Below are 14108 nucleotides of genomic sequence, written 5' to 3'. Positions count from 1 at the left end.
TGCTCTGGGATCTCATTGTTGGCCACCAGGATGGATTCTCAGCCCTTGAGAGGATGCAGTAGTCACGGGCATCTGTTTGCTATCCTGTAGGATGCGATGTTACAGCTCATCTTGTATCTTTCCTGCCCTAGATTTAGAGTCCTTTGTATCTCCAAGGAGCCCTGGTTCCTCTCCTGGGAAATGGTACTTGGAGACCACAGTTTGCCCATCACCCATGGTTTGGGCCTGATTTCTAATAGACATTGGCATTTTTCAAGTTGCCCCTGGCTATATTGTGTATCCAGGGTTGGGAAGCATTGACACCTAGGATAGAGTCCCAAGTTCTGAGGCTGAGTACCAGGACTTCCACAGCCAGGCCTCCACCTGCACTATTCATCCTTGACCTTCACCGGGGTCTTTCCTGAGCCCAGCGTTTTTGGACTTGCCACCACCGAGGTTGAAGTCTCTGGGCCCTGGCTTCCTCACTTCTGATTTCTGAAATGCCCCCATGTAACCCTCAGGAGAATGCCTGCTTGTTCCTTCTTCTCTCATATTCTACTCTCAGAAGCCTTCCCCAGCCGCCCCGCCCTGTTGTGCCCTCTGCTCTAGGTGCTGGCTCCAAACCGCACCTGAGCCTCACTATCGGGCCGTGCCGGCAGAATGACGTTGTTAGTCAGGCATGCAGCCTCCACAGACAGACCAAAGGAGCGATGCTGGCTCTGGGTGGGTGCTGAACCCATCTGTGAGAGTTTGCCAGGGGAGTATGTGGTGGAAGGGCAAGGCAAGCCGGGCAACAGCCAGTGCAAAGGCCTACAGGCCCAGCATCGGTGGCTGGAATGGAGGGAGCAAGGGCAGAGAGGGGTCTAGGGGACTTGTTGGTTGTGCAAGACCTTGTGCCATTAAAGAACTTTGACTCTGAGTGAAACGGGGAGCCAGTGGAGGGCTCTGAACAGTGGCATGGTCTGACAGGATTCTTAGGGATCCCTCTGGCTCCTGTATTGGAGGGGAAAGGGTGGGCACAGGAGCTCTGATAGGAGGCAACTGTAGCAGTCCAGGCGAGGGCCGATGGTTGCTCAAGCCAGCACGGAAGCTTTTGGCGGTGGTGAGAGCGGATGAATTTGGGGCATGTTTTGGAGGCAGAGTGAACAGTATTTTTGGATGCCTTGTGGGTAGATAGAAGAGTTAAGGATGACTTCAAAGCGTTGACCTGAACAGATGGAAGGGTGGAGGAAGGGAAGGGCTGTGGGAGGTGTGTTTGGGAGAAGACCAGGAGCTCCATCTTAGGCTCGCTCAGCCGGAGGGTCTCGCAGACATCCAAATGGAGATGCTTGAGGGGAGATGGATGTTCGAGTTGGCGTCTGCAAAAAAGGTCTGGGCTAGATATGGAAGATGGAGAGTTGTCAACGTAGAGCTGGTATTTAGGGCCATGGGCTGGGTGAGCTGACCCAGGAGATGAATGTGGAAGGAGAGGTGAGGACCAAAGACCGAGCCGTGGACCAAGGCTGCTCCCCATTTGGAAAAGATGAGGCATTGCCAGCTTTGAGACTCGTCTAGAGAGTTGATGAGGCAGAGCAGGGCAAGGCTAAACCCAGGAGCCAGTGGAATTTTCCAGCCACGTGTCTTGTTAGACGCTTATAGTCAGTTGGAAAAGAAGAAAAAAAAAATCCAATGGATGCCCATTTTCATTCTAGTCGTGCAGACGTTCCCTTTTGCTGGGCCAGTACCAAGAGCTCTTTTTCTGGAAAGGAAATGTGAGTCTGGCTCCCCGCGTTGATGCGACAAACGGTCTTTACATTCGCCTTAACACCGTCGCTGCTCGGAGAGGCCGGCCCCGCCCCTCGCATTTTGTCTGCATCTCTGGGAACTAGCAGGGCCTTTTCATCACCCATCTTGACGTCAAATGACCAGGCTTTGGAACACCTCTTTTACGCAGGAAGGCTTTATTGAGTTTTCCAGGGCTGGCGCAGCCCTCGCCTGAAATGGGTTTTTTCCTTCCACCCTGACTGGACCTCCGAGGAGGCCGCATACAGCCCTGGTGCTCCTTGGCTCAGCCGGCACCATCTACACCGTTCCCACCTCTATGTTGAATTTCTCCCAAGTAGGGTTTATTAAAAATAACCCGTCCTCGTCAGGCTCTGACATAGTCCCCAGGAAACGCTGCTGTCCTGCACAGTCCCAGTGTTTGAGTTTCTCGAGTCAAGCAGGAGACCCGTGGCTGTTTCGAAGCGGGGACTGAGTAACGGAGGGGCAGCAGAACTGCCGCGTGTCATTCAGCAGGCCGCAGGGCTAACGCACCCCTCAGTTTTAGTTGTCAAGGGCCTCTTGGGATCCTGAGAAGAACTCCCTCATTGCCCTTCTCACAGAGAGACGGGATCAGAGACTAAAGTCAAAGCCGTGACTTGATTTGACCTCAAAGAGGATTTGCCCACCTGGTTGGGACCAGAAGGGGCTCCAGGGTCAACCTCCACAGGCCAGTATGGCCTTTCCACAGACTTCGTCAAGATCAATGTACTTCTTCTCTCCACTGTTTTCTGGGAGCATTGGTGGCATGCCAGCTCATTTAGACCCCTCCTGTCCCCTCTCTTGGGTGGCATGACTGAAAGTTCTCAGGTCCCTTCTCTTTGGGGCTGGGGAGATATGTGGCACGTACCCAGTCAGCTGGTTAGCACTTATTTCCTGGATGTCTGTAGTGTATCATCCTTTGTTCTAGCAGCTGGAGACTATACGCTGAGGAGGAGAGGAAGTTCTTGCCCTCATGGAACTTGCTTTCTGATTAAATGAAGGATTGAGAAATGAATAAATGAAGAGAGCTTTCAATAAAGTAAGCGATACTAGCTATGAGTTCACATATGTAAGCATTCGTTACCTGTTGCTGTATAAGAAATAACCTCAAAATGCAGCAGCTTGAACCAACAAGAAACACCTATCTTGTGGCTTTTGTGGGTCAGGAATTTCTGGATGATTTACCAAGATGCTACTGGCTTTTCTCAAAAGGTTCTCAAAAGGTTCTATTAAGATGTTGGCTGGGGCTGCAGTCATTGAAGGCTTGATCTGCTTTGAAGTCTGTGTGCTTGGCTGGCAGGTGAGTGGTGGCTGTTGGTTGGAGTCCCCAGTTGCTGTCCATGTGAACTGCTTGAGTGTCCTTGTCCATGGCTGGCTTTCCCCACAGTAGTGATTCCAGAGAGCATGCTAGAAGCTGCAGTGAGTGTTACGACCTAGCCTGAGAGGTTCCATACTGTCCTGTGCTCAGTATTTTGATGTTTACATGCGTTAGCTCTTTCCAGTATGAAAGAGACTTCTCCAGAGGCAAGGATTGTTACAGTCCCCATCTTGGAGACTGGCAGCTCTAGATAGGGGGATACAACAAATGAAGTCTTATATCAGGAAATGCTAAAAGGCACTTCAAGCCATTCATTAGCCTAGAACTGTAGGAAATTACTTGAAATCAGTGGGCTATCACTTAGCATTAAATATGCCCGCTTATCCTGAAATTATTTGTAAAATGAAACGATTTGCTGGGCCTCACCAGAGGAGTCAAGGACTCTACTTCTCTTATTGATGAGTCATACCCAGTAGTTGTCTTGGCTTTCTATCACTTCTGTGCTCTCGCCAAAGAGGGAGGGGGTGTAAGGGGAGTAATCATTCTTCAGATGGACATGGAGACCCTCAGAACAGTTGATAAAGCCAGACCCTGGGAACAGGGTCATCTGGAAGAAGTACCACTTATACAGTGGGTCCATCTGGTATACCTCTGTGAGGTTGTCCAGTCTCCTGGGTACCCCACCCATAGTCCTGAACAGCATGGCTCTCCTAGGAGCTGCCATGTTCCTAATGGGTGTAACCACCCCCCTGCCCCCATTCACAGTCAAGTAGCGTAGGGGTGAGCCTGGGAGCCAATGTAGGCCAGTGATATATAAACTTGAGTGGAGGTCCTTCTCTGGTAGAGAATGCTTAACATAAAAAGCCTGGGAGCTGCTGACTACCATGTTCCACTGGAGCAAGCCAGTCAGCACTGAGAGAGAATGAGGCACGTGTACGTGCCTACACATGTGCACATGCACAGACAAAGTGGGTTCCAGAAGTGCTCCTGTTTCTGGTTCCTGAATCTGGTTCCTGTTAATTGGGGCCTGGCTGCATTTCATTTCTCCCACAATTTGGTTGTTCAGTCCATCCTTGAATTCTAAAAGCTAAGAGATAACGGTTTTTGCCTGAACTAGGCTAGAATGGGATTCTTTTTTTTTTTTTTTTTAAGAATTTATTTATTTGACAAAGAAAGATCACAAGTAGGTAGAGAGGCAGGCAGAGAGAGAGAGAGAGAGAGGAGGAAGCAGGCTCTCTGCCGAGCAGAGAGCCCGATGTGGGACTCGATCCCAGGACCCTGAGATCATGACCTGAGCCAAAGACAGTGGCTTAACCCACTGAACCACCCAGGCGCTCATAGAACGGGATTCTTTTCACTTAGAACTGAAAGACTAACCGGGAGAGTCAAAGACCTGTCCATGGCAGCCTTGGAGAGTGAAGACAGAGAAATAATTCTGGGCTGGGGGAGGAGGAGAAGGAGCTAGGGGGTCCAGGGGTGTTGGAGAGGGTGAGGAAGAGCCACTCAGGGCTGAGGCTCTTGGGAGAGTGTGATGGGGTAGGCAAGAGGGGACAGCATGACCCCTCTGCGAAGGACTCTGACAGCTGCTGGTGGGTTTGTCACCTCCCCCAAGGGAAAAGTGTGACACCCCCTTCCTCCTGCCTTCTTTTAAGCCTTTGCCCGAGCCAGGCTATTTTGCACAAGCTGGTGTCTGCAGAGCTGTCGGTATGGTCTGGGGTCCCCCTGGAGTCACTCCTCCCACTCCCAGGCTGTACTCCAACATGGCCAGGGGTCGGCTCCTCCCTCTCTTCTTTCTCTGGTCTCATCCCATCTGTTGACCCGAGGGGGGCCAGGGACTCTGTTCCTGATGCAGGCGCCTCATGCCAGCTAGAGACCGCAGAATAGTCTGCCAAGGTAGATACAAGCTTTGGGACTGACTAGACTCACCCGGTCCTGGGATTCCTGGGCGATGCGCCACCCCCTGCAGTGCTGCTTCATTCTAGCTGGGGAGCAGAGAGGGGGCAAGGCCCGGGCCCAGCCATCTGAAGGATTGCTCAGTCCTGACAGGAGATGGACAGCCTGCCCACGAACGAGTGCAGGGCTGTTGATGGAGTGCTTAGCAGGATGGGGAAGTCAGTAGCACTGACGCAGTAAGTGGGAGCCTTTCCTGCCTCTGCGTCCGCAGGGACAAGGGGAGGGACTGACGCAGGTCAGCATACGCAAGCTGGGTCTTCAGAAGAGGGGGCAGGGAACCGTGATGCCCAGGTGGCAGGGGGTAATTGCCCATCCTGCTTCTCGCCTGCCCCACACCCGGGTAGAGAGTGACTCCAGAGGGGCAGACAGAGACCTCCAGCCCGCAGGGGCAGCACAGGCAAGGCGCCGAGGCCGGTGTGGGTGGAGCTGGGTGTTTCTCCAGAAAGGGCCATGCTGAGCAGCACTGCCAGCCAAGCGCGTCACTTGTCCCTGCCGCGAGGACTTTGGAAAAGCTGACCACATTCGGTAATTACAGAAGCCGGAGGTGGCAAGACCTCATAGCATCTCTGACTTCATCTTCTTGTCAGGGCCGGAGAAGGTCTCCCAGGAGGAGGAGGTGGCATCTGGAGTGAGTCAGAGGCCGAGAGGAATCCAGCTATAACTCTGCTCTGCCCAACGGGGGCTGCTTCGAAAACGTGGCAGGTCCCCTTTCACTGGCTGTGGTCTTCGTGTTTTTAAAAATCATCGGAGAGAAGTGTGTTTTAATAGAGAGGACATATTTTCACCGGCATTTTCTGAGATTGATGATGAAATTAGAGCAGACCAAGAGGGTGAAATACTAGGTTTATAAACTAGGATGTACACCAGTGTTTATACTCTTTGACAGGCAGAGGTCTAGAAATAATTCGTTTTGCCTTAAACTCAATGTAGCATTTTGCTCTTTGTGTTGTAACAGCATCTCATCTCCAAAGGCCATTTCTGCATTTGGCGTAAATCACAGTCGGAGGCGAGGCTCATGAAATGGGCGACTCGGCCTGGCTGTATCTGGGGAGGAGAGGGATCCTCTGAGTGGATTAGCATAGGTGGCCGTTGGTGCTCTGGCTGTTAGGGCTGAGCTCCGAGGTTTCAAATAGGCCTTAAAGCAGAGAGGACGGCACATGTCCCCTCTGTTGGGGGACGAGGATAAGACCTAGCACCGTCTCCGGTTGGAGAGAACTCCCTTACTGATGGAGGCCGTGGGGGCATTCCTCGCGTGTGGTTTTCTCTCTTTCCATTGAAGTCTTTGTCCTGCTGCCATTCCCCAACGCTAATTGTAAAATTCTGGGCTATTGGCCCAACCTCTTGTTTGCTGCTTATGTTTTCTGGTCACAGCTGATTTCAGCAGCTTTTGCCCACTACCTGAGCAAGGGTATTCCCCTAGCACTGGGTTCCCCGGGTGGTCCCCTGCCTCGGGTGGCGTGATCTGCCTGAGCTCTGCCCACCCAGCTGAAGCACCGTGGCACCTTCTCTCCATAGGAGGCCTCTCGGGGGTCACTGTGGAGACATGGCCTGTCACTCCAGGTGACTTAATCAGTGTGGAAAGCCCAGCTGGAAGCCTTCTGTTGGTTTTCTGCCTCCCAACACAAATGCTCTTCAAGTGGTGGTGACCTGACATGGACTCTCAAAGAAAGGCCTTTTGATCCTGGGCTGGGGATGCCTGTCCCCGCGTGCTCCCGGCTGCCTCCCTGTGGAACCGTGGCGCCCAGCCGCCCAGCCGGGCCTCTGCTGGGAGGCAGCTGACCTGAAAGTGATGTTATTTTTTTAACGTGGGTTTTAGTACCCAGAGCAATAATATTTTCAGCTGGTTATTGAGGCTGATTAATGAGCTTTAAGCCTCCATTTGGTTAAATAGAGCCGCCTTCACAGATGTATTTTGGGACAGTGCAAATCCAGGGTTCTGCATGGGATCGAGTTACCCCAAAAGGTGGTCGGCCATTTGCCCGGGGTCTGGGTCCTGCAAAGCAGTCTGGGTAGATTCCCATGGTGCCAGACCACTAGGCGGGTTTCCAGAGTGGCAGGACACTAGGTGCTTCTCTCCTCACCCTAGAAAAAGAGTGGTCAGTCGTGCTGTAGAAGTCTGAGCCCCTCTGGAGACATAGCTTCCAGCCCGCTCACGTGCTCACTTGGCTGCATTTGAACTGGTTATTTGTGCTCTCGGAGCCTTAGTTTCTTTATCTGTTAATTGGGAATAATAATACCTACCTTGAGGGTGAGGCTCCATACTGTGTCGGGTGTGCACACGTGTGTGTTAGTTTGGGAGGATTGTCGGTGAGCAGCGGGGAAAAAAATAACAGGAAAAACTCAAGCGAAAGAGCCACCTTCTCCCCATAAATAGTCTCAGGAAATCATCAATCAAATCAATTCAGCAAGAAACGATGAGCCCCACAAGGCTAGTCGTATTGGTGTGGAGGCACTGAGGCGGGCGACGCACTGAGGCCAGTGGCCCGTGGAAGTCAGGAGGCTTGTGCTCCTCTCCTGGCTCTGCCACCACCAGCTGTGTGGTATTGGGCCCAGTCTTGGCTTCTCTGAGCCTTGGTGTCCAGTTCTGTAAGTTGAGGGGGTTGGATTCTTTCCAGAATGACTGTCCCATAGCCCTGTCATCCAAATGACTGAAGCATTAACATTTTTCTTTGGAGAAATATCACTGAGTCTTGATTCTCTATTAGAAGAGCAATGGTAACACAGGAAAACTCACTGCTGTTGGATGGAAAAGTGCCTGACTGCAGCCGCGGGCGCTCCACGTGCTACCTTGCTTCCTTCCTGGAGGGGCTTCTGGACTGGCCTGGGGGAGATTGGGCCCTAGACAGTGGGTTGTGGGGTTGCCGTGAACTGGGTCCGGAGGGCCGGGCACCTACGTCCACGGTGTTTCAGCCTGTGTTGATGTCATTTCCTCTCTCTTTTGAAATAGCTACATTTTTGGACCGAGGTTGACAAATCCTTGGGTGGTGGATTTTGAAATGGTTATAAACAATTTGCAATTAGTTCTCTTGTCTAAATGAGAAAGGCAGGCTTACCCAGGCTTCTTGCTAACTTGAGGCCTTTTATCCTCTTGGCAAGTACGTCAGATGTGAGTGAAGAAGCCCCTCTTGAGGTCAAAGGAAATAAAAAGGTTTGTCTTCTGGAGGTCCCGCCCACTTGGCCAGTGATCTGGAGTCCTAAGTTCCTTGGAGTTGTTGAGAAAGAGCTCCAGTTTGGAGATGGAAGCCTCAGCCCGGCTTTTCCTCTGCGTGACTCTGGCCAAGTCTGCTGAGCCCCCTGCTCGTCATATGCAGACGGAGGGGTGTAGTGGGAGATCCGAACCTCCCGAATCATTGCCTGTGCTTTTTTGAGGTTCAGATAAGAACATCTGAAAAGGGGCACCTGGGTGGCTCAGTCGGTTAAGAGTCTGTCTTTGGCTCAGGTCGTGATCCCAGGGTCCTGGATCAAGCCCCGCCTTGGGCTCCCTGCTCAGCGGGGCGTCTGCCTCTCCCTCTCCCTCTGTGTGTGTGTGCACCCTCTGAACATCTGAAAAATTTCTGTATGTTCTTTCTATAAGCTGAAAAGCTGCAAAAGGTGAGGCATCCTTAATAGCGTTTTGTCTTACAAGGCACGATAGTGACAACGGTGATAATCAGGCAACTGTTCATCGAGTTACTGTGTGCCTGGCTCCGGGCTGAGAGCGCGGTCACACTCTGTCTGCACAGTTGCCCTGTAGCGGGGCCTTCTTCAGTCCTTGCTTCATGGCGGTGAAGGAAATCATCTAAGGTCATGAAGCCGTGAGGTCTGAGTGACCCGAGGCAGCCTCTCAGGGACCTTGTAGTTTGGTGGCTCGTTATTTTCCAGTGGCTTCCTGTGATTTATCGGAGTCAGTGGTTCTCAACCCAGCTGCCCAGAGCCCTGCCCTCCTGGCCAGAGGGTCAGAGTCTGTGGGGTGGGTGGTTGGGGTGGGGCCCGAGCACCGGTGTTTGCTTCGGTGAGCCTCACGGGCAGCCCGAGAGGAGAGCGCCTGTGCTAACGAGCACGTGCCCGCGGATGGTGCGGAATAGGCTGGCCTTGAACGTTAGGGCTCCTTGGCCAGGTCTTCTCCCCAGTCTGGGCCTCAGCTTCCTGCTCTGTGGGGGAGGGGTGGTCACTTGACTTCCATGGTGTCCTCTCCAGGGGCCATGAAGCTTGTGTAACTAGAAGCAGCCCAGGAGCAGATCTGTTACTCTTCTTCTCCTTCTTCTGTTTCAGGCAGAATATGAAGTTACTCCAGATGAAAAACTGGGGGAAAAAGGGAAGGAAGTTATGACCAAGTACCTCACTCCAAAGGTAAGAGGCCACCACCCAAACCCCACAGTAGGAGGAATATGGGCCCCAGATCCCGGCCAGGCCGTATGGGGAGCTGTAAAGCCCCCAGCTAGAGGCTGCTCTGGGTTTCCAGGGATCCAGCGTTCTCATCCTCCATCAGAGAGTGCCCGGGACGGGCAAGGCCAAGGCAGGTGGGCCAGGCCGCACCCAGGGTGGGGCGGGGAGGCCTGCTTGCTGGGGCCCAGGCCCTCCAGGACCCTTACGCTGCCCATGGCTCACACCCAAGTGTCTGTAGCTGGACCGGGGCGGCCTGGCCGAAAGAAAGGGCATAGCAGGGGCGGTTTGGTGCAGAGCGTCAGGGTCTGGGGGTGATCAAGAGGGAGAGGAAGTGGCTGAGGCTGTGCTGGCGGGGGCAGCAGTGGTTGATACACAGAGAATGCAGAGTACCGGGAGCATGTTCTGCAGTCTCCTGAAGGGCAAGGGCCTCCAGGACCCGACTTCAGGGGCACACCCACCCCAGTGCTGAAGGCAGAGAGTGAGCGCCACCCCCCGGGGCCTGGAGACCTTGCTTCCCTGGAGCCTGTTCCTCCTCATCTCCAACCTGACAGACAAACATGGTCTCCCTCCAGTTCACAACTTGGCCTCGGGAGCCTGGGGTTCTAGTTCCAGCTTTTCTACCCATACAATTGAGTCATGTTCCCTCCCTGGGCCTCAGTTTCTGTTTCTTAAAAGTGGTCCTCCCCGCCAGACCTATCTCCTAGAGGCCTTAGGATCCTGAGATGTGACCTGCATCCAGGTGTGTCCTGGACCCCTGTGAACCAGCGGTGGCTCTGTCCTTACCCAGCATCGGGGTACACCCTCTGTCCCAGGCTGCCAGGGAACTGGGGCTACCACAGCCACTGTGACAGGATCCTGTCGGTCCGTCCTCACAGAGTGTGGCAGGGGGCGGCAACACATAGGCATGTGGGTCAGGAAATGGCTTCACCCCTAATTTACCACATGACCTTGGTCTTCATCTCCCTGGGCCTCAGTGTTCTCTGCTATAAAATGGGGGGAGGCTTGACAAGATAATGTCACTGGGTCCCTGCAAACAGACTTCACAAACTCCGTTCTCTCCAAGCCTACACTGAGGGAATGACAAGTGAGTCCCAAGATAAGAACCAAACAATGAGGAAGATGAGAGACGCTTTGGTCAGAGAGAGAGGTGTTGCCAACAGGGTGTAGAGACCCCCTGGACGTGACATTGAGTCCTGGGATAAAAGGCAGCCCCTGCTCTGCCAGTCTGCCTTCTTCTAGGTGCTGTCACCTAGCTGGGTCCCTTCACAGTGGCACTGAGGCAGAATGCAGTCACAGAGGTCTGCCACCACTGCTCGGAGACAGGGTTGTGGACACAAGGAATCTGGGTCAGGGGGTTTCTGACAGCGCATGACCCCCTAGCAAGGGCATCCAGGGTGACCTAATGCCTTTACACTCATGGTAACTCCTTCAGAGTTTAAAATCAGGCCTCCTCTCCCCTGCACATACAGACCATCTCTACAGATTTGTATGTTTTATTGACGTAGCATGGAAATCCCTTGAGGCCTGTAACTCCCACCTTGATGTTTTCAGCAAGGGTCCCAGGGGTCCTCGGTAGGTCTGGTTCCCCCCACACCCTCGCTGCCCCCTCGGGAGTTATGGAGGCCGAGGGGCCCCTGAGCATCTGGGGTCCCCCCTACCCTGGAGTCTCCCATGCCACACCGGGTCTCTTCTGGAGCAGGTGTGCTCATGTCCAGCATCTGCAGGCGGCCAGGGCCGTCTCAGGGCTGCCTGTTCAGCCTCGCACCCAGAGAGGTCGCCTGTCACTTCTTCCCATTCCCCCCAAGCGACCCCCCCCAACTTGTTCTCACACTGCTTCCCCTTGGTGTCTCTCTGCTTCTACTTCCTTTGTAAGCGTACCCTTCTCTGCACATGAGGGGTAAGCAGTCCCAGTCCTTCTGCACATTTCAGAAAAGCCCCAGATGCTGGTCAGGGCCAGGAGCTGCCCTGGGCACACCGGCTGGCCCGCTCCAGAGGGGCTGTCACTGTCCCAAGTTCTGCAGCCAGGACTTGAGCCTCCCCTGCCCTAACCCTGTGGTGCCCTGATTCCCACACCTGGTCCCTCACTGCCTTCCTGCTGCCCCCGGCCCGGCTGTGGTCCATAGTAAAGATGACGTGGTTCCTTTGTCCAGCCTTGTTGGCGCCTTCGGCCCATCCAGGGGCCGCTGCAGGGGGCTGTTCCACTGTCTCCCTGCCTGGCCAGCCTCACCCAGAAACCTGACGACCCCCGTCCAGCTCTCCGGGGCTCTCCGGGCCTCCCTGCCCCTGCTCAGCACTGCCTCCATCTCCTGGGGGGATGCGGCCCAGACTCTTCATCACCTCAGACGGTTTTACAAGTGCCTCCAAGCCTGCCAACATTTTTTCCTTAAGTACTCCTCAATTTAAAAAATTTAAACCACACCATATGTTGTGGCCCAGGGGCCTGGGGGAGGTGGTCGAAGCAGTCCCGTGGGGTGACTGTTTTCCTACAATAAATTTCGCACTGCCTCCCAGTCCTTCCTGTAGACAATCGCTCCAGAGCTGTTTTTACCTCTTAGTGCTGCAGCCGCTCCGGGGCTGGGAGAGGTTCGAGCTAGTGGCTGAGGCCTCAGTGTTGGCTTTGAGGTCTTTGAAGAACTCCCAGAGCGTTGTCCCCAAACCCAGATTGTCCTTACCTTGAGCTCTTATTCACGTCGCAGCTCCTGTGTCTCAGCTCCAAACAGCATTTCCGAAGGGCAGGCTGAAGGATGCTGATCATTTGAGAGGCTCTGTAGTCAGTTCCGTGTGGGCGGCACGACGTGCTACAGTGCTACATCTTCTGCTTGTAAAGATTCATCTGGCATGTGAGCTTACTGAAGGCTCTGAGAAGTCCTGCAGTAGAGAAAGCTGTTTGCAGACAAAGAATTTCCCAAACTTGTTTGACCAAGAAATCTTTCCCCCTTATATTTTACATCCTGCTGGATACCTCTGTGGCTGCAGAAGACCTCTGAAGGTCTTCAGGACCCGGTTGCCTTCTGCTTCAAAATCCTTTCTCCTGATACCTCTCCCTCAAGCCCCACCCTGGGCTCTGGCCACGTCATTCCCAGCCTCATCTTGCAGAGCACACCGTGTAGCCTTTGTTCAGGCTGTTCCTGCAAGGCCCTTCACCTAGACCCTGCTCTGTTGTTATCCCTTCTGTGTACCTCAGCCAGCAGCCTGCAGCTGCACGCAGCCTCTTGTGTCTGGTCAGATGCTACTGCAGCTACTGGGGGGATCTCTGCGCGCTACCCTGTTGTGCTTACCCAGGGACCCGCGGCCAGTGCTCCTGTGCCCTCGCGGGGATTCCGAGGAGCCCGCCTTGCAGATGGGGTGATGGCACATCCGTGGGTCAGTGCACCGCTGTGTGACCGGAGCAGGGACAGCAGTGTGCGCAGGGAAGCTGCCCTCCATCAGCCTGAGGGAGCCAGGGAGGCTTCTGGGAGGTGCTGCCGCTGAATCAGAGGTTAATGTGGTGAGGAGAAGGCCAGACAGGAATGAGAGGAAAGAAGGGCCCTTCATGGCAAAGGTACAGAGCAGTGCTTCTCAGCTGGGGTTGTCCTGCCTCGCCGGGAGACAGCCGGCAGCGTCCAGAGATGGCCTTGACCAGCATGGTTGGGAGCGTGTGCTCGGCCTTGGATGGGCAGGGCCTGGGTGCTGATGAGTGCCTTACGATGCGCAGGACGGTCCCTGAAAAAGGATTCTTGGCGCCAGAAGACCATCTAGGGAGCTGCTGCAGGCACTGTGGGAGTGTCCGTATCCCATGTTGGGGGCCACACCACCCTAGGGATATGGTGGCACAAGGGTCCACAGAAAGGTTAGGAAGAGGGAACTCCTAGGGGACGGCCGGTGTAGGGCATGAAGGAGAATGGGCGGAAGGAGTCCTAGGTGACTCCCTGGTTTTCCTCTCGAGCTCCTGAGTGGCTGCCCTGCCCCCACACCCGAGAGAGACAGAGAGCGTGCAGAGGATGAAGGTCATGGCTACAGGTGGCCGGCTTATTAGCTCACGGGGCAGAGGTGACGGCATGGCTCTCTGCGGGGGTCCCCTGCTCTGGCGCCGTGCCGGACTCCTGGCTCTCAATCCTCGTGAGCTGGTTTTTTTTTTTTTTTTTTTTTAAAGATTTTATTTATTTATCAGAGAGAGCAGGGGGTGGGGGGGAGCAAGCACAGGCAGACAGAATGGCAGGCAGAGGCAGAGGGAGAAGCAGGCTCCCTGCCGAGCAAGGAGCCCGATGTGGGACTCCATCCCAGGACGCTGGGATCATGACCTGAGCCAAAGGCAGCTGCTTAACCAACTGAGCCATGGAGTCCCTCCCGAAGCTGTGCGCTCAGTCGAAGAGGACGACCTTCCCCGATAGAGGAGAGGACCGTTCTTCGGTCAAGGGTATACGAGTAGCTGCGCTCCCCTGCTAGAACCTCCAAACAAGCTCTCAAGGTCCTCGTGAGCTGGTTTGAATGAGACAGTGAGGGGGCGCTGGGAAGCTTTCTTCTGTGGGCCCCTCACCTTGCCTGCCTCATGTCTTTTCCTGGGGAGCTGCCACTTGGCTGGCCTGTGTTCCCCGGTGTCTGACACGGTGTGTTTGCTGAGAGTCTGGCTGGAAAGTCCCTGCTTGAAGCCAGAGCTTTATGCCGGGAGCTGAGTTCTCATTCCCTGTGTGATGAGGCTCTTCCAGCCCTGGTGAGAAGCTTCCTTCCTAGG

General features: G+C 54.3%; 1 protein-coding gene across 2 annotated transcripts in view; it reads left to right on the top strand.

Annotated features, from left to right (window-relative positions):
- Positions 1-14108, top strand: part of GRK5 (G protein-coupled receptor kinase 5) — a 209264-nt gene that overhangs the window by 149218 nt on the left and 45938 nt on the right. For both annotated transcript variants that reach the window (XM_004751835.3, XM_004751834.3), the window contains one exon: positions 9284-9361. In XM_004751835.3, coding sequence (XP_004751892.1) covers positions 9284-9361 — 78 coding nt within the window. The remainder of the gene's footprint in view (positions 1-9283; positions 9362-14108) is intronic.

This window comes from Mustela putorius, unplaced genomic scaffold (genome assembly GCF_011764305.1).
Source record: "Mustela putorius furo isolate JIRA1106 unplaced genomic scaffold, ASM1176430v1.1 tig00003909_pilon_pilon_pilon, whole genome shotgun sequence".
Classification (NCBI taxonomy): domain Eukaryota; kingdom Metazoa; phylum Chordata; class Mammalia; order Carnivora; family Mustelidae; genus Mustela; species Mustela putorius.
This window is presented reverse-complemented; position numbering and strand designations above follow the sequence as displayed.